Source organism: Oreochromis aureus, linkage group 18 (genome assembly GCF_013358895.1).
Source record: "Oreochromis aureus strain Israel breed Guangdong linkage group 18, ZZ_aureus, whole genome shotgun sequence".
Taxonomy (NCBI): Eukaryota; Metazoa; Chordata; class Actinopteri; order Cichliformes; family Cichlidae; genus Oreochromis; species Oreochromis aureus.
In genome coordinates, this window is record NC_052959.1 from 13,606,710 (window position 1) to 13,625,396 (window position 18,687).

Here is an 18,687-nt window from a genome sequence, read left to right on the forward strand (position 1 = left end):
CTTCAGCAGCAGTTCCCCAGGTTTTCTGAAGATGTTTCAGTTTAATTTTTTTTGACATTGACTGCTTTTTCACTTATTTTCAGTCCAATCTTTTCAAAGGAATGTTTTTTTAATTGTTTTATTATTATTATTACTTTTATTATTATTTATGATGCCTACTATCAAACGTTTAATAATAAATGTGGTTTGTATAGTATGTCTATAGCCCCTGAGGACCCAGCTTCCAAAAATCCTGGGGTATTAACATATCCCCAAGTTGTTTACACCCCAGATGGTCAGAGCTGTTTTGTTGGCATTAGGGAAGCCTGCTCACTAGGTTTTAATGTTGTGGCTAATCACTGTATATACAGGTGTTGTCAAAAATGTCACAAATGAGATTTTTTTTTCTCCAGCAGGCATTTAACTTGTCCATGTGGGCAGTTTCATTTGAGGTTGAAAATATGGATTATGGAGCAGGGGCTTCTCTCAGTCCTTGGTGATGTAAACTCACTTCAATGTGGACATGACTGTGTTCCAGGAGTTTTAAGTTCGTGGCAGGATTGAGCCTTGGTGGTTCCTGAACATCCTAACCATTTTCCTCTCATCTGACAGTGACAATTTGGGTCTTCTTCTAAACTTTGGCAAATGGATGACACATCCAAACAACTTGTACAAGGAACCAGATATCTGGACCTGCAATTGTTTAGAAATCTGCACCTGTTTAGACGTGGTTCCAAGAGACCTTTCCAACTTGTGTAAATCTACAATTCTCCTTCTAAGCTCTTTCCTGAGTTCTTTAAACGTTCCCGTTGTTCAGAGTTTTGATCAGAGTATTGATCAATCCAGTGAGTGTTGAAAAACAAATCCTTTTTACCAGTTGTAGTTAATCATGATCACTAACAAGAACTTAACAGGTTTTGACCATGCCAAGTTCAACGTCATTGTAGAACCTTCAGCATCACTTATTAAAGATTTAAGTGAGTACATGTACATCTTCAGGCTTGTATGCATATTTTTAAAGCTGTGTGGATTAGCAAGAATCCAAAATTCAACTGTAAACATGTTTTCCCTTCCCTCCTAATTTTGGAGGATTTAATTTGTTATAGAAAAAAATGCACACAGAAATTTCAATCAAAAATACAAAGCTGATGCAAAAATGTTTTCAGTTTTTGTATTTCCGTTTCATCTCCTTCTTCATAGATGCTAACCGGATGGAAGTTCAATATCCTTACTGACACCAACACAAAGTTTAAGTTCTGTGTGGAAACAAATCCACAGGTTTTGTCTTTATTGACCACTTGGCAAAGATTTCAACACATCAGACCGATTTTCCAACCAGTGATCCTTACATTACTGAGGAGGCAATATCAGCATTCAAGCCTCCCTGGAAGGACCAAGTTTCACCAGCTAATAAATCAAGACTAGTTTCAAGCTCAGAAAATGCCACATAAACTAAACACAGAAGATTGTTATCATGCATGCTACATCTAAACTCCATCCACTTGGCTGTGTGAAAGAATATGAAACAAATGAATGAATGTTAACTGTAGCAGGAATGTGTTGTGCGTATGTACTAGGTTGAAATGAGGATTGAAACATGACAAACACATGCTTCTTGCAAGTATTTTTCATCGTTGAATCCCATAAATAAGCATAACTGGAAACATATATACAGTAATATGTATAGTTATAAAACACATCTTCTGATGTTATCATCAGATTTACACCCAGATAAGGCACATTTCAATCGTTATCAAACAGAGAGATCAGTGGTTTTCACATTGCACAAGATGTGTGTCTTCATTCACACACTGTTCCAGTGTTAACAAGTATTCGTTTGTCCAAGCCAGCTATTTTTAGTGGACAGCTGCTGATTGGAGAACGGTTTGTTTGGAACCGCTGTCACTTAGGGCAGGTGTTTACAAAATCATGTATACAGTGCATAGACATGTGAAAAGTTCAGCTGACATAGCGTCATCTTTCAAACAAAGGAAACGCACAACGCTATGTCACGTATTTGTTTCATCACAGTTTAAAGGAATATCCGTGGCATAAATGAAATGAGCCATTACACTTAACACGTTTTAGTGTTTTTCCAGAACTGTCTTTTTGTGTGTAAATAACGCAAGTAAATGCAGGAAGAATGGTATGTTTTACAGTAAGAAAAAAAAAATTTGACCATGCATACCACAAATTATTAATTAACTACTGGCAGACGGCTCTTAAAACATGCACTGTATGGTTGATCACCATCTGTCTTTTTGGAGTTATTTCAGGCATTTTCAAGTCTGACATATAAAGTAAACTTTTTCTTTTTTTTTTGCAGTATCATTTGGAGATCCCTAAGCCACTCTTCATATACTCATAAACGACGTAGCTAATGCTGACTGCAGGAATGACTTTCATGAAGTTCGGCAGGATGCCCCGGTAGAGTCCAAAAACACCATCTTTGGCTACAATCTTCTTCATCAGAGAACTCATAGAAGGCTGGTTTGATGGTTCCAGAGATGCTGTAAAGAAATATAAGCTATGTTAGAGAACCAATTAAAAAGCAAAAAATAAACTCACTGGCCACTTTGTTAGGTACATCTGCTCAACTGACTTAATGCAAATATGTAATCAGCCAGTCACATAACAGCAACTCAACATATTTAGACGTGTAGTCATGGTCAGTTCAAACTGAGAATCGTTTAAGTGACTTTGATCGTGGATGGTTGTTTTTGTCAGACAGGCTGGTCTGAGCATTTCAGAAACTATTGATCTGCTGGAATTTTCCCACACAGTCATCTCTAGGGTTAGAATAGATTTTCAGAGAATAGTCTGAAAAAGCGAAAACATCCAGTGAGTGCCAGTTCTCTTGGTGAAAATGCCTTGTTGATGTTAGATAACATGTAAGCATGGATCCATCCTGTCTTGTATCAAACAGTTCAGGCTGCTGGTAGTGTAATGGTAGAAGAGATACTTTTTTTTAGCACACGTGGGGCCCCTTAGTACCAACTGAGCATTGTTTAGGTACAAAAGCCTACTTTAGTATTGTTGCTAATCATGTCCATCCCTTTATGACCATAGTGTACCATCTTCTGATGGTTCATTCCAACAGGATAAAACCCCATTATCACAAAACTCAGACCATCTCAAACTGAGATTTTGAACATGACAATGAGTTCACTGTTCCTCAAATGGCCTCCACAATCACCAGATCTCAATCTAAGTGGAGAGTCACATCGTGGATGCCAGTATGAACCAAGGATTGTCTCTGAGGAATTTTTCCAGCACCTTGCTGAATCTATGCCAAGAAGAATCCAACCTGATAATAGCAATATGTAACTAATAAAGTGGCCAATGAATGTAGTGGTCCATAACAGCCAACATTTTTGTCTATTAGTCTCTTTACTCATATAACACTGATTTGTCAGTTTGTGAGACCATGACCCTGTCTAAATGTTACATTCAAAAAACAACTTTCATCTCAAAGTGAACAACGTTAAAGAGGAATGCCCTTTTTCAGATGGAGCCCCTTTACATTACGTGGGCTGTAACACAAGTATATATTTACAGAAAACATGGATCACATTTACAGAACCTTTACACCATCACATGCATCCCGCCCACCTTGAAAAATATTATGCTATTATTATGTAACGAAGGGGCTACCTAGTTATGTCATTACTGTTTTCAAATATCAGGCTGTGTTTACCTTGTGCTTGCATCCGAGTGCGCACAAGTGCGAGTGGATAGCTTGCCAGCTGGCCACAGGTACTAGAGATGGTCCCACAGCCCAGCAACACCAGCACTCCAGGGTTGGCTGAGTCAGTGGCGTAATGTGCCAACCAAGTGTTCTTTAGAGTCTGGAGAGTTATGACAAGAGAAGGGAAAATTGAGGTAATGTGCAAAATCAGCATAACACAAAAATTTCTCTCATTTAATTTAATGTAACTCTGCATGATGGATTGGTTAAGTGTGCATATAAATGAGCTAATTAACTAAAGTGCAATCCATTGTGAAATCTCCATGCGTCAAAAAGCCAGCATACCTCATAAACAGCCAGGTCTATCCCAGCGTAGGGAAGGATGCCCAGTAAGTTTGGTACGTAGCCCTTGTAGAAAGCTTTGACGCCCTCCTTCCTCAGGATCTTCTTGGCACAATCAAACATTCCTGCATACTGGCCAGTTTTCCTAAGGGTCAACCGAGTCTTTAATACCTAAGAGAGAAGCAATGCATAAAAAATACAAAGGAGGTCAAATTTTGTTGGTTTGCGTGGAGAGGACATGTTACCGCAGCATCACAGGCAGCATCACAGATCTTGTTACCTCCATTGGGTAGATTGCTGTCTGTGCTGTGGCCCCAGCCAGAGAGCCAGCCAGAAACCTCTGGTGGGTCTCAATCTTCGCTCCTTCTGATGATAACAACCTCTTATACTGTAACAGAAAACGTAAAAAGCCACAATATTTGTTGCTACATTTAATAGCTGCGAACGAAAGTATTTTAAAGAATTCACATTTCAGTGGTACGGTTCCTTACTTGTTCGTATGCCATGAACTTAATCGCCGTCTCGGGTGCAATCTTTAAAACATTTATTCCATTTCCCCTCCACAGTGAAGTCACGCCTCCCTCTACAATCATTTGCTTAAAGCCCCCTAGCAGACTTATCTGATTGGCCTTTGAAGAATGAACCTGCGGTGCAAATATATGCTTCAAGTAAAACACGGTCACAGACACCCATTTATCTGTCTATTTGTTCCACTTCTGTCATATTAGTCACCTGCATGAAGACTTTCACTCGGTCCAGTGGGGCAGTACCGGTACGAGAAACAGCCCCTGCCACAGCACCTGCAACAAGCTGCTTCCACCAGCCACCTGTGCTCTTCTCTTCCTCTGTGAATTCATCTGGGATGGCAATACTGTCACCTATGTCCAGAACCTAGTGATTACATAAGCAGATTTACTTCGCGAGACCAAATTCATGAACCCTGGCACATCTGATTTACAGTCATGGGGAAAAGAAAGCTCTCACAGGACTCTATGTAGTCCAGAACCATCTTTAGCGACAATAACTTTAAGTATGATCATTTTTATCAGTCTTTTGCATCAATGTGGATGAAATCTTATTTAAAACATTGCTTCACTTCATTGAGGTTTGCAGGCACAGCTATCTTAAGGTCCCACCCCAGGATTTCAGGTTGAAGTTAGGACTAGAGCCTGACTAAGTTAGGACTTTTAAGACCGATACCAATACCAGTATCTTGTGATTTAAAAACCTGATGTATCAGCTGATATTTTCATTCTTTCAGACACATAAAAAAAACACATTTTCCTCATTTTTGCTTTGTTAGGGAAATATGTGTATATTTATGGTTACTGATTGCTGTCTGAGGGACAAACTATGCATCATCTACATTCATAACATGGCAGAAGCCTGTTTCTCCCATCTCTTCTTTACTTTAATGTCCATTTACTGGCCAGCATAAGCACCGATACCAATATATCGGCCTACTCATATATTGGTCAGGCTATAGTGTGGAGTTTGACTGGGTCACTGCAAGACCTTGATTCTTTTCTTTTTCAGCCATTCTGTTCATTCTGCAAGACAGATGGCCTCACATTTGACTCTAGAATACTTAATTATACAGAGGGGTTCGTACTCAGTGGCTGCATGGTACTTCCTCCTCTGTGCTGGCAGCTGGTATGAGGCGTTTGTGCTGATATGCTGAGTTTGGTTTTCACAGCTTTAAATATGTCGCTGTGCATTATGGCCAAACATCTCCAGCTTGGTCTCATCTGTCCAAATGACATTGTTTTCACAAGACTGCATAGAGTCCTGTGAAAGCCTTATTTTTCTGTCTTTGTCTGTACGTCTGTGAGCAGACGGGATAATACTGTAGGTACAAACATAGACTCTTATTAGTATTTCTCTTTCTGTGTAATACTCATTATAAAATGCCTTATAGGTGAATTTCTTTGCTTTTGATAATCAATCTTTCACTGAAGGGTAATGCCACTTAAAGGTTTCTTTGTGTGGTTTCAAATGTACAAGGTCAACAACAACAACTTCTCCTTTTTGAGGTCAGTGATGCAGAAGCATTTTTTTCAAGTTATATTTTAACTAGAAAATCTTCAACACGAGCTGTCAGCCAAAAGATGAAAACATTAAAAAAAAAAAAACCACCGCTATTTTAGATGTGCAAGTCATTTAAAATGGTTGTAAAAAAGGATATGCAGTGAGGAAAAGCTGAAACCATTTGAACTTCTTGTCCTTTCACTAGAATAACTACTGAGCTGAATAAACCCTTATCTGGTATATGCAGCGTTTTCCCCAAAGCATAAAGCACTACTGTGCGCTCTATTTGAAGCTGGAAGTCAAACTTAGAGTTCCCAGTGGGAATTTTCAACTGTAACGCCGCCTCAAGTTGGACTTACAACTCAAGATATCAGTGCAGCCCCACCAAACCTGACTTAACAATCCAACATGGAAGCAGTGTACGAAAACACAGTAAAGCTGTACAACTTGTAACCTGTACTATCCATGTTATATAGCTGTGACTCCCTAAATGAGCCACTCACAGAGCACTGACCAGACTCTATCCATGAATGTCCTGCAGCGCTGTTTATAAGTGTTGCCAGTGATAGATAAATGGCTCTACCTTGCTAAGAAGCACAACAAATCCTGTTTTCCCTCTTTTCCTACTTTAATACTGGAGCATGCTCAGTTCGGTAGAGAAACCCAGCTCTGATATCTGACTTCTGAGATAAATGGAACACATCATTAGTTAAAAACACACTCTACTGGCAGTCTAATGCAAAGCTAAGGGGAAAGGCAAAGGTTCTTGGACTTGCTGCGGTCACTTGTAGGGCACGTTTCCTGTATGATAATGCAGTTCTGCCTGGAAAAGACTTCTGAAAATTCAGATACAAGCTCTGTGAAGGAGAGGCACTGTTTGGCTCGTGGCTGAGCTAAAATCTTGCCCTGAACAAGTAACAGAGCAGTCAAAGATGTCTTTCTTAGCACTTGCAAAAGGTGGAGGACTGAGCTGGGGGGGCAGAGTGTGGTGCTATGACCTAATTATCTTGCCCAGGTCACCACTTCCAAAGCTGCTGCCTTGTGTGAACTGCAGAGGAAATCTATAAAGCTAGCATGAGAGGACTACACAGCATGTGATTCACTTCACAGCAGCTGCCTCTGTGTGTGTATCTGCTAAAAGCACTTCTCTGTGATACAGACAGTATATGTGAGTGATTTGATATGATACATACTGAGGAGTGTTTCCAGTAGCGTATGATCTCTTCCAGGTTGTGGGCAGGGCATAACAGGAAGTGTTCCCTCCACTCGTTCCAGTCAACCATCATGGTTCCATCTATATCCATACTGAGGAAACACAAGTTTTTAACCTATGAAATGTATGATTATTGTATGGAAGTACACTATCTGATCACATATACTTCACGTAATCTTAAATTTTATACTTCAGACACATGTCACAGTGCGTAAAAAGTGGAGGTCAAACCTCTGTAAGATTTTTAGGGCATCCTCTCCGCTGACATCTATGCCCAGCTCTGCAAGAGACTGCTGGATCTCTGAGGAATCGATGCGCCCTGACACATAAACACTCCAGTGAAACAAGCTGCAGTATGTGACTGTGTAAACATTCACTGGCAAGCCATGTGACTAAAGTTGAGCATTCATTTATTCCTTGCAACCTCGCTCCTCTCCCTACCATCATCATTTTTGTCCAGGCTCTTGAACGTCAGCCACAGCTTCTTCTCATGCTCCTTCAGATACTTGGTAAACTCGTTGAAGTCCAGGCACCCGTCTTTATTTTGGTCACCAGATGACACAATTTTCTGTAAGGTGGAGATAAAGTGTAAGTGTTTCTTCAGTTATATTCATAGTGTCTCACTCTCTGTCTCTAAAACACACACGCACACACACACATACACACAAAGGGGGTAAAGTGTCACATTACTACGGAAATGCATGCAAAACGAGCAGGCCAGGACTTGAAACTCATATCTCTGTGTGAGTCCTCTGCCCCAGCAGACTGATATTTACCTGTGCAGCACCCTGGCGGAATATTCCCATTGCCTTGAGGCCCTCTCGTAATTCAGCAACATCCACCTTCCCATCTTTGTTGGTATCGAGCCTTTCAAACAGGTCCTGGTACGACCTCTCACTGTCGGCATCCCAGCACCGGGCATTTGACAGTAACGTCCGTAACGTCTGATACATTGTAGCGCTAATGTGCAAACTGGGTCCAGACCTGAGCCGTCCTGCAGTCGGGGTCAAATTAGCAATCCATAATGAAAATCACCCATAAATCCAATGCAAAATCCACATGCGAACTCGTCGTCGGCAATGACAAATCGGGCTTTTACTCGGGTTTTTCTGCAGCCTGCCCTATGCAAAGGTGCGCTCCGGAGCGTTTCGGGGGAACTGCAGTGATCTGTGGGCGGAGCAATGTAGGCTACGTAACTACACGGTGTTTTTTACGGAAAAGCGGGAAACATGGCAGCATATGAAAGCGGTGGAGAAAAAAAATCTAAAACTCATGGAGGGACCATATGCATAATCCGGCTTATGCTTTTAAAACCTAAGTTAATCATCATTTCCCCATGTGACATGTGACAGTGCATAACAGAAGACATTTAATCTCTTCATCTAACAGGACGTGTCAGTACAGCGCAGCACCGCTCCTCTCCAGCAGAGGGCGACGTTTCACTGCACAGAAACATCAACGGGGTAATACTAGACTGTATGCATAACACTGAGTTTATTATAGGTAACTAAACCAGATTTCAGTCAACTGGGGAAAAAAACTAACTTTACTTTATAAAAATAGCAAAAACGAACTGAACGAACAAACAGTCCCTGACATGACAGCCTTTGTGTTCTACACCTTTAAATCTTACTCTTGATAAATGTTTCTGTATTATAGCAAACAAAAACACAGGTAAATTAAGCTTAAATATGAACAATCAAATCCACTTTGGAAAATAACTGAAAGTAAATTGGACTGAAAACCAAAGCATTTTAAAAAGTAAATAAAAAGGCAAAACTATAATATCTCTGAAAGGCGCATATACTCTCAGGGAAATTATGGTTCTTAAATGGTTCTTCAAAGAACCATTTTAAAAAAGTTTCTTTGAAAAACCATTTAAACCATTTCTTGATGGTTCTTTTGGGCACCTTTAAAGGTTCTTCAATGAACCACTGAAAGAAATGGTTCTTCAAAGAACCATTGCTTGAAAGGTTCTTTGTGGCATTAAAAAAGGTTCTTCTTTGGCATCAGTCTAAAGAACCACTTTTGGTTCCAGTTGGCACCTTTATTTTTCTCAGTGTAGAATAGCCTATACAATATACGCTGTCTATTTGTGCTGATAACTGCTATTTCAGCCTGTTGACACAACTGATTATGCATCATCTCAGGATTGCTTAAATTTGAACGACTTCTGGTTTATTTTGTGAGCGGTATAAAAGTCACGTCTAACCACAAGTTGGATACTTCCTGCCATTTCCATGGATGACACCCAAAAGTGACCGCACGTCTACATTACTGACAAATGAGGCTATGTTTTAGATAAAGAAAAAAACCTTTTACCCATCAGTCTTTTAATAGATTCAAACATCTCCACCATAAGCTACAAGATTAAAGTTGCTCACAGCCATAATGTGCTATCTGGTACTTTTCCCATGTGTTGTTTTTATATATTTTTATTTTTCAGTAAAGCAACTGAACACATTAAATTGACATTTTATTAATATAATTCTTTCATCTCTCATATGACACCCTGTTTGTACTTTGTTCTATTTTATCTTGTTGAGCTAGTCTACTTTATTTAAGTGATTTTATTATAGAATGTAAAGTCATGTGAAAAACAAAGATTTCACAGGACTGCATGTAGTCCTGTGAAAAACAAAGTAAATCCTTACTTATTTCAGGGTAATTAAGCGATTAAGTTACAACCAGGTTTATTAATTGATCAGGAAATATGAGCACTTCTTTAAAAGCAGGGATTTTGGCAGTTTGCTCATTTGAAGTGTTCAGTCTTCCCAGGAGTGGATGCCCAAGCAAATTCAGCCCAAAGCCACAGCATGTAATGCTTAAAGAAATAAGAAGAACATCACACCACAGTTTAGGTTTGCAAAACTGCCTCAGAACAAACCATGAGATATCTGGACTAATATCCTTTGGACAGATGAGAACAAATTGGAGATGTATAGCCATAATGCACAGCACCACATCTGTAAAAACTTTTTTTTGCATAACTTTATTCAGTGTTTTCCAAACCTTTTTAGGGAAAGTAAATCTTATCATATTTTATTATTATTTTTGTCCTCAGCTAGCAATTATGTCTGTAATGATCACTTTGTTCACTACTGATAGAAAGATAAGATAAGATAAAGGTTAGGTCAGGCTGAACTGTATACAGTCTGCGATGAGATTTTTCCATGCATTTATTAACAACGTTTACATTTTAATAGTGCTAACTGTGGACAACTTTAAACCATCTTCTTTTGGATTTCCCCCTTTTGTCACATGCCACCTTCTGTTTTGTCTTTTATGGTCACTTCAGCGCCCCCCCCCCAATAAATGGTGTTGCTGGTGTTACCCCAGTGAGTTTCAGCCAGACTGTAACAATTGTACAGTCACCCACCTCCACACGTTAAATTGGTGCTGTCAACATTTCTTCTTTTTTCTTTAACCTAACTGTCCAATCACACCGCGGAATTTCCCTGGCGTCATTAATATAGTGTTTCAGTGGGTGGGAAGGAAGAGATTTGAACTTTGAGTCGTGTCTGCAGAGCAGCGACAGCTGAGTGAGCAACAGAGACAGCTCGGAGAAAGTGTTCGGCTGTCTGCCACCTCCACAGCTTCACCCGGATACTCGCGCTGCACAGTCTCACATCATGTCGTTTATTCTTATGAAGAAAAAGAGATTTAAATTTAAGGTGGACTTCGACTTAGAGGAATTGTCGTCGGTTCCCATTGTCAACGGAGTTTTATTTTGTAAAGTCAGGCTACTGGATGGAGGTTTTGCTGAAGAGTCCTCCCGGTAAGATTTTTCTTTTAATTTCATTTAGCTATTTATAGCAACAGGTCATTAATTTTCATCAGTCAGGTCCAAATTTAGCTTATTTTTGACAACTGTTTGCATTTATTGCGTCGTGGTTGCTTCTTCGGTGCCTACAGCATTCCGCTGTATTCGTAGCTGACGTTTAGCTAACTCAACACCAGCTGTTCGCTAACTTAAACTACTTAAACTTACCTCAACGACAGTTGAAGACCTGTATGTAAGGAGGCAACAGAACAGACCAGCGGAGTGATTTAACGCCTTAAAACGAACACAGAGACTCTCGTTCGTCGTTTCAAGAGACAGAGACTTTTTAAAAAAAAAAAAAATCTAAAATCTAAAATCTGTAAAGTTTATCCAAGCAGTTGCTAAGCAACAACTGCCGTTAATTGTGTTGTGGAACAGCGAGACCACCGGTCGACATTGGGATATCGACAATAATGGTTAACATTGGGATGTTTGTTTGTTTGTTTGTTTGTTTGTTTAATATAACACTGACTCTGGTGGAAAAATTATTTAAAGTTATACTTTCATTCATTGTTTTTCTAATGATTAAAAAAAAGAAAAATCTACAGTAATCATATGCCATAAATCACAGAGCAGATTGTTATTTTTTCAATTCAAAGGCGCGTGCTAGGTCATAGTCTCCTGGGACGCATTTTTACTGCACGTTACTTTAATGAGTCACTCTGGAAAAACGGAGTCGGAAGCGCTGGCCCTCATTACTTTGCTATGGCAACTCTCCCTAAACTATTGTGTAAACAGGGTATTCTTAAGTTTATCCTGCCTCAACCACTGCTTTTTATTTCCCGCTTCCTTTGCAAATACCCTGCAAACACAATATCTATCTATCTATCTATCTATCTATCTATCTATCTATCTATCTATCTATCTATCTATCTATCTATCTATCTATCACACCTTAAAAAACAACAACAATAAAACAACTTTGTTCTCAAAGTCAGCAAAGTTTTTAAAAGTTTTATCTATCATTTATTTATTGGCCTGATTTTTCAGATTTTGACTGGTGATCCCATGCATGGAGTTTTTGTGTCTCAGTGATTGTAGACGTAATTGAGACACTGTTTGATAATAACTTGTCCAAACCATAACTTGTTTTCATTTTGTATGTGTGGTATGATGTGTGTTTACTTTCCTCTTTGGAATCTTCTATATATATGTGTGTGTATAGATGGTCTGCAATGATAGGATTGCATTCAGTTTCATTTCACATGTGGAACAACAATAAAGATGTGTTCTGTTTTATTCTACTGCCCAAAAAACTGCCTGCTTTAAGAAGGCTGCTTTTATGACTTTGAGAGATGCTTTTAGAAGGACAGTATAAAAACTATTTAAAAGCATCTCATTATACTTCCGGAAAACCTGCATACAAAATAAAACTGTGACATTTCCTAACATAAAAGAATGTGCTAAATTGATACACATGTTTGTTACTCAATATCTGACTATTGCAGTTAAATATTTGCTGAGGATGAGTTATCTCAAGACATCATCTGATAGACAACAAGGGACAAGGGTTGGAAATTAGCAATAGCTATAAACTTTATATGCAGCACACCAGTTTGAGAATTGCCGAAGCATAAAAGGAGCTTGTTTACTGCTTGAATAATTGCTAGTCCCTTCTTCTCCACATATTTGGAAGCTATTAAGATACTGTGATATATCTGTATGTCTACTAGTGATTAAATCCACTTGTCTTACAGGGAGCCCGTCCAAGCCAACTGTGTGCGCTGGAAGAAGAAATTCTCTTTCATGTGTAAGATGAGTGCCAACGCTGGGACGGGTGTGTTAGACCCCTGTGTGTGCCGTGTGTCGGTGCGCAAGGTACAAAACCCTTTGTTTCTGTTTTGTTGACACAATTGAGAATGCACAGTGGGAGTTGTTCCATAGCCATAGTTCATGCAGTGAACGGAGACTTGAGTGTCTATTTACATAAGATTAGAAGAACTGTTGTAATTTCAACACAGCAGTTTATTGTTGTTCACGGACTTTAGTTGTCCTGCAAAAACTTATAAATAGAGGCAAGAAATAGTAAATAAACAGGCAAATTATGTGATATCACTTTTTTTCTCATTTCAGGAATTGAAGGGTGGAAAAACATATGCAAAGGTAACACTTCTCTTCTAAAGTGTGTAGATTTGTTGTGGTGGGAAAAAAAAGTCTGCTTAATAACAAGTCTTATCAAAACCTTTCTGAGATAACGATGATAACGAGAAGTCCTTCAGATGCCCTGAGAACTTTTTTTTTTTTTTTTATAGCTTGCAGTTTCCGGCTTTGGTCACTGATTGAAAAAAAAAAAAAAAAAAGACTGACATGTTAACCAATAACTCCAATGAGGAGTTAAAGAATTAGGCAATCTTATTTCTCAAGTTTCCAAGGTCCCAACTCATGCAGGTTACATTGTTTCCCATAACTAGAGCTGTATTGAATTTCTGTCTTTTTAGGACTTCATTCTCGTGATCCTTTGTAAAAAAATAATAAAAACAAATCTATATTTAAGGTATGTCAGCTGACTCCTAATCAGTTGAAACTTGTTGAGTTGGTCACTTTTCACTCTGCACAGCTGGGCTTTGCTGACTTGAACCTGTCTGAGTTTGCTGGGTCTGGCAGCACAGTACGACGCTGTCTTCTGGAGGGATATGACACAAAGAACACCAGACAGGATAACTCAATTCTCAAGGTACGACAATGATGCAGAACACAGCTTTAAAACACCAATAAATAACATGGAAAGGGACCTTAAGAGTATCTATCGCACTGGCGATGTGTTGTCACAGCTCAGTAGTTCACTTTTGTTTGTCTGTACACATTAAGAAAACTAAGTGAATTTCTCAATAGACAAGAACAAAGTATGTTTGAGGAAGCTGAATGTGTGACATACATTTGGAAAAAAGTGAGCACCCTGAAAGCTGAGACGAGACATGTCTGAGCTTTGTGACTTATAAACTACCTGCGCTGTGGGAATGACATTAAAATATACGTGTTCCTCCAGGGGCAAAAAGAAAGACATACAATCAACTTTCTCAGAAAATCTTATTATACTAACCACGTTTAAAAGATACCGTGTGAAACCAAACTAGAAAGCAGAAAGCTGTATGCCTTTGTATTCCTTTCTAAAGCTACCAATCCTGTTGCTCTTGTCTCTGTTACAGGTTGTCATCACCACACAGCTTATGTCTGGAGATCCCTGTTTTAAAACGTAAGAGCGCTTCTTCAACCTAACATCTCACACGTGCAACTAGGAAATTCTTAATTTATCTTTTTTAAATGTATATATATTTATTTATTTAATTTTGATAAATACTCAATTTGGTTCAGATGCTAAAACATGCCTAACTGCAAAGCTTTATATTTGTGGTTGCAACGAAAGTCTGCTCCTCAGGTATAAACGTCTGCTTCTAACCTCAGAGGAAGCGCTTTCGTGACTTCCTGTCTGTCCTAAAGTGACACCCTCACGCATATTATGAGATCCAGAGAAGTAATGGCAAAGTACTTTGTAGGTGAGGCCTTACTGTTGTCTTATCTGAGAGCTAATGATGCCTCACCCAAAACACTGAGCTGCCCAACCTTAAGAGTGACCAATGGCTGATATGTGATCAGACGCTTTATGTAGAACAGGTTTGTCGCAAAGGATGTGATGTAACATCACACTCCTGGCAAAGCCTGTACCATGTGCAAACAATAAGCTGCCTTTCTTGATATTTCTTTCCTGTTTCAGCTCATGCTCAGTGTAATAACACACAAGCTGTTGCCCTGGAGATGTGTAGAGCTTAGTCACCCAACCCACAGAGTGTTACTCATTGTGTGTGTGGAGGATTTACAAAGAGGAGGAGAAAGGATGCTCTTTTTTTTCACTTTTTGTAGAACTCGTATTACTGTGTTTAAACAGAGCCTTTTGTTGTTTGCCAAACTAGAGGTTGCTAATAACTTGCTTATAACTAATACTAACCAGTGTGATCAAACAGCCAGTTGTTTATGAGTAAATGTGTTTGAATATTAGTGTCAAAGCTACACAGAAAGTGTGTTTACATGGATAGTTGACCTTTTTCAGTAGATATTTTGACTTGGCAGTAAAAGCACCAGCTGATTCCAGTAGGGACACACCAGCTGTGAAGTCAACATGCTCTCTGGCTGCATGCGTTTTTGAATTTGGCCTTCATTTTAATGTCACCTACATACATAAAATTTGCACTTTATACAGTTGTGGCAGAATATATGCCCACCACAGACACACTTGCATAGAAACACCTACCAAAAGTATTTAGAAACCACTTTTGTGTTATTTCCACTATAGTGGGTGTCTCTGATAGCACAAACATAGATGAAGTCTTACAAGGTGAAAACACCAGCCACAGCTGCAACAGCTGTCAAAAGGTGTCACAGTTGAATCAGTGAGCGACCCGGCAAGCTCACCTAGTCATGAATTATCAATTCAGTAACCAGCTGTGGTTTCCATGCCATGATAAGACAAAAGGTCTGCTGTAGGGAAGCTTTGTTTGCATAAGTTTTAATGAAGTTAACTAAAACCTGTGTTCCCTTTAGTCCCCCATCTACAGCCATGACTCTGGGGATCCCACAGGCAAATGCAGAGTGTCTACTTGAGGGGAGGAAAGGAGGAGACATGCACATATCACACTCAGTCTCTGGTACGTATATGTAACTTATGGCAAATACCCTTTAATATTACTGGTCAGTTTCTTACAGAAATACAGATATTCTTTTGGAGACTGTAATGGGGTCAATTATGAAATCAATATTCCTTAATCATGCCACTGGATAGCAGTAGCTGTATTTACATGTTGTTTTTGTTCATTATGATAGCAAAGCTATAAAAAATGTGTGGTTTCTATTTAATTTACTGCAATTTATTATAATTTACTGAATACATCACTTTTTTTAACAGGGACTCCAGGAAAGTCTGTATCAGTGCCAGAGGAGCTGGTAACGTTTGGTCACTCTCGAACACCCAGCCATGCAAGTCAGCTGTCAAAAATTTCAGGTAGAAATACCGTGACACACATTTATTCACTTTAAAAATTGGAAATGTTCTCCCCTTTATTCACTATATGGGTTTTTTTCCCCCTCACATGCTGTAGGTTACAGCTCAAACAACTCCAGTTTAACAGATCTGAGCCATCGGCGGAGCGGGTCAGGAGGTTCTGCCTCTACAGGCATCGGCAGCATCCTTGAACACAGTGATCAGCAGGTGGAGAAAGGAGAGAAGGAGAATAAGACTACTCCTCCAGTCTCTGCAACTTATCATCATACATTTGATAGCCCTGCAATACATTTAAAGGCTCAAAGGTGATACAGACAGTTACTCTGGCCTTGGAATAGTATGCTATTGATAAGATGGTGGTCTTTTGACCACTATTACATTCTTTCCATGCTCTATTTATGTCATGACAATGTATAATATTTCCTTATTTATAAATGCCTTTTTTTCTTGGTGTTTGAACCCTGTATTTGCAATACTGAGCCATGTTTCTCTTCCCTCGTTAGACACCCAGTCAAGCAGAACTCTGTGGAGAATCAGCTGAAAAGAGTCGATGCGACCAGAGTGGATGCAGATGATATAATTGAGAAAATCCTCCAGAGCCAGGATTTCAGTCATGGATTCTTGGACTCCAGTGCAGAGGGTGTGTACTCGTGTCCCACCATGTTGCAGATGGGATCAAGTTACTTTGAGGTGTCGCAACAGTGTAATGTCTCTAAGGACTCAATTCAAGTCCCTAGTATGCCTTAAGCCAATCTTGCCAAGGATGATTCATCTTTCATGAAGAATTGCATAATTTATCACAGTTATGCCACAAGGTGTGGTTTAAACTCACATCTGGATATCTACCCTGTTACAAAGTCTTAGAGAGAGAGAAGAGCTGTTTGTTGTGTTGAGATTAAGAAAGGATGAGTCTCCCTGTTTATTGAGACAAATGTTGCGCACATTTTTGTGTGGAAATGCATCCTCAACTATAAACTACCTACCTCTGTTCCTGAAAAGATCTTGCTTGCCTAAAACTCATTTATTGTTTGATTTTAACCTTCAAGAAAGTGGGGCATTTTTTAAGCCCCGACTGTAGGAATTGATGGTCGGTTTTCTAATGTGTATTTGTGTATGTGTTGCTGCAGAGGAGGGGCTCAGCTTGTTTGTTGGTCCTGGAGGAAGTACAGCTTTGGGAAGCCAGCACATGAGGTGGGTTTGATTATGTAACCATGGGTTGGGGGTGCAAGACACCAGACACCAAACATTTACTATAAATATGGGCAATTGAAAGAAGGCTAAATAAGGGTTCTGATAAAGACTCTATGTATCTGCTTTATACTCTGTGTAACTGTCTTCATGTTTTATACTTAAGGGGCACATTTTCATGATAAAATCAGATCTGCCAGATCAGATGGCAATCCTTATGTCGTGTGTGTTTTCCTGTCCTGTAACAAACTGCGGCATTCTCTTTCAGGGTCGCAATTGGAGCCTTTGAGCAGGTGGTCATCAAGCGCTAGGCTTTGGAAAGCATGTGTCCCCACAAAGGGTGCTGTATTATTCTGATGCAGAGGCCACAGGACTGAACAGTGGATTTACCATCAGAACTTGCACCATCTCATTCCAAGGGAGATCTAATTTCTCTTATGCAATCGCTCTCCAGCTGATTTGCAGCTTAGTCAGGACAGCCCCCTAGTGTTCAGGAAGTGAAGCTGAAGGCCACGTTATTGAAACGTTTTGTGGACTGAGATAACTGGTGCACTGATCTTCTTGTCCTCGTGTGCTCTTTGGGGAAAAAAAAAATAAGACATTTCTTCAACAAAGGTAAACTTTTGACATCTGTGAAAAGGATTTTATCTAAATGTAGACTCCAGACAATTGCACACCTCTCTCCCTATGTAAACTCAAAGTATTATAAAACTGACAATGGTAATAGTAGGTAGGTTGGTTGGTTATTTATTGTGGTTATAGTAAGATTCTATTTTAATAATTCATGCTCAATACAAATGAACACCTTTCTTCATCTGGTTGTGACAAAGAGTTACAACATTGAAAATATTGACATTAATAGAATTAATTGTGTGTGGATGTTAAGTTAATCATAATAATAAATATATGTATATTTTTTTTTACTCACAAATTTGTTTTACCAAATTTAAGATGTACAATGCTTAATGTATATTTTGCTGCCAAATATACGTCTTTGTACATCATCTGTATCAGTATGTCATTCTGACAACCCACTGGTTATCATCTGATGATGATGATGATCTGATGATGATAACCACATGCACATATCTGTTTATAGAGATTAACTGTATATACACTTAGTCAGTTTGTTGACAGTTTCCTGCATTTATTGCCAACTTTTTTTTTAAATAAAAACTTTAATTCTGGAAAACTTCTATCTAGTATGTGTGCTTCATTTCTAAATCCTGGGGAAGAAGAGTGTGAAGGATAGTCACATTTAAATAAAATAATTAAAAAGGAAAGTAAACACTGGAATAGAGAAACTTTGATGTTTGGAATAACTGGTGTCTAAATTCTTGAAATGTGCACGCCAAAACCATGGACGTTTTAAAAGATAAAAATTAAAAAAAAGATTTGACGACGCTACTTCCGATTTGAGGAAAAGCCTTTTC

At 39.1% G+C, this 18,687-nt stretch overlaps 2 protein-coding genes across 3 annotated transcripts; one reads left to right on the forward strand and one right to left on the reverse strand.

The window, feature by feature from the left end:
• Positions 1 to 1,227: 1,227 nt before the first annotated feature.
• On the reverse strand, positions 1,228 to 11,361 carry LOC116318750 (calcium-binding mitochondrial carrier protein SCaMC-1-like). 2 transcript variants are annotated; one of them, XM_031737884.2, is made up of 11 exons: positions 11,242 to 11,361; positions 8,027 to 8,244; positions 7,692 to 7,818; positions 7,482 to 7,569; positions 7,231 to 7,342; positions 4,742 to 4,900; positions 4,501 to 4,653; positions 4,290 to 4,397; positions 4,013 to 4,180; positions 3,677 to 3,827; positions 1,228 to 2,489 (listed from the first exon to the last, which is right to left on the reverse strand). In XM_031737884.2, exons 2-11 carry the CDS (start codon positions 8,201 to 8,203, stop codon positions 2,308 to 2,310), a joined length of 1,425 nt encoding a protein of 474 aa, XP_031593744.1. In that variant the 5' UTR covers positions 8,204 to 8,244; positions 11,242 to 11,361; the 3' UTR covers positions 1,228 to 2,307. The 2 variants fall into 2 exon arrangements, with proteins under 2 accessions (XP_031593744.1, XP_031593735.1); XM_031737875.2 differs by having other exon boundaries at positions 8,027 to 8,417; positions 11,242 to 11,316.
• LOC116318764 (protein FAM102B-like) lies at positions 10,708 to 18,440 on the forward strand. The gene is made up of 11 exons (XM_031737896.2): positions 10,708 to 11,028; positions 12,771 to 12,891; positions 13,147 to 13,176; positions 13,631 to 13,747; positions 14,220 to 14,266; positions 15,610 to 15,713; positions 15,971 to 16,066; positions 16,164 to 16,371; positions 16,570 to 16,706; positions 17,194 to 17,257; positions 17,523 to 18,440. The coding sequence occupies exons 1-11, from the start codon at positions 10,883 to 10,885 to the stop codon at positions 17,563 to 17,565; spliced, it is 1,113 nt and encodes a 370-aa protein (XP_031593756.1). The 5' UTR covers positions 10,708 to 10,882; the 3' UTR covers positions 17,566 to 18,440.
• Positions 18,441 to 18,687: the final 247 nt, after the last annotated feature.

Excerpts from the sequence above, each read along its gene's own strand:
- LOC116318750 (XM_031737884.2), bottom strand. The coding sequence starts at position 8,203 with ATGTATCAGACGTTACGGACGTTACTGTCAAATGCCCGGTGCTGGGAT. Across the intron at positions 4,654-4,741 it reads GAGTGAAAGTCTTCATGCAG|GTTCATTCTTCAAAGGCCAA; the intron begins GTGACTAATATG and ends TTTGCACCGCAG. Across the intron at positions 3,828-4,012 it reads TAGACCTGGCTGTTTATGAG|ACTCTAAAGAACACTTGGTT; the intron begins GTATGCTGGCTT and ends ATAACTCTCCAG.
- LOC116318764 (XM_031737896.2), top strand. The coding sequence starts at position 10,883 with ATGTCGTTTATTCTTATGAAGAAAAAGAGATTTAAATTTAAGGTGGAC. Across the intron at positions 12,892-13,146 it reads GCCGTGTGTCGGTGCGCAAG|GAATTGAAGGGTGGAAAAAC; the intron begins GTACAAAACCCT and ends TTCTCATTTCAG. Across the intron at positions 15,714-15,970 it reads CATATCACACTCAGTCTCTG|GGACTCCAGGAAAGTCTGTA; the intron begins GTACGTATATGT and ends TTTTTTTAACAG.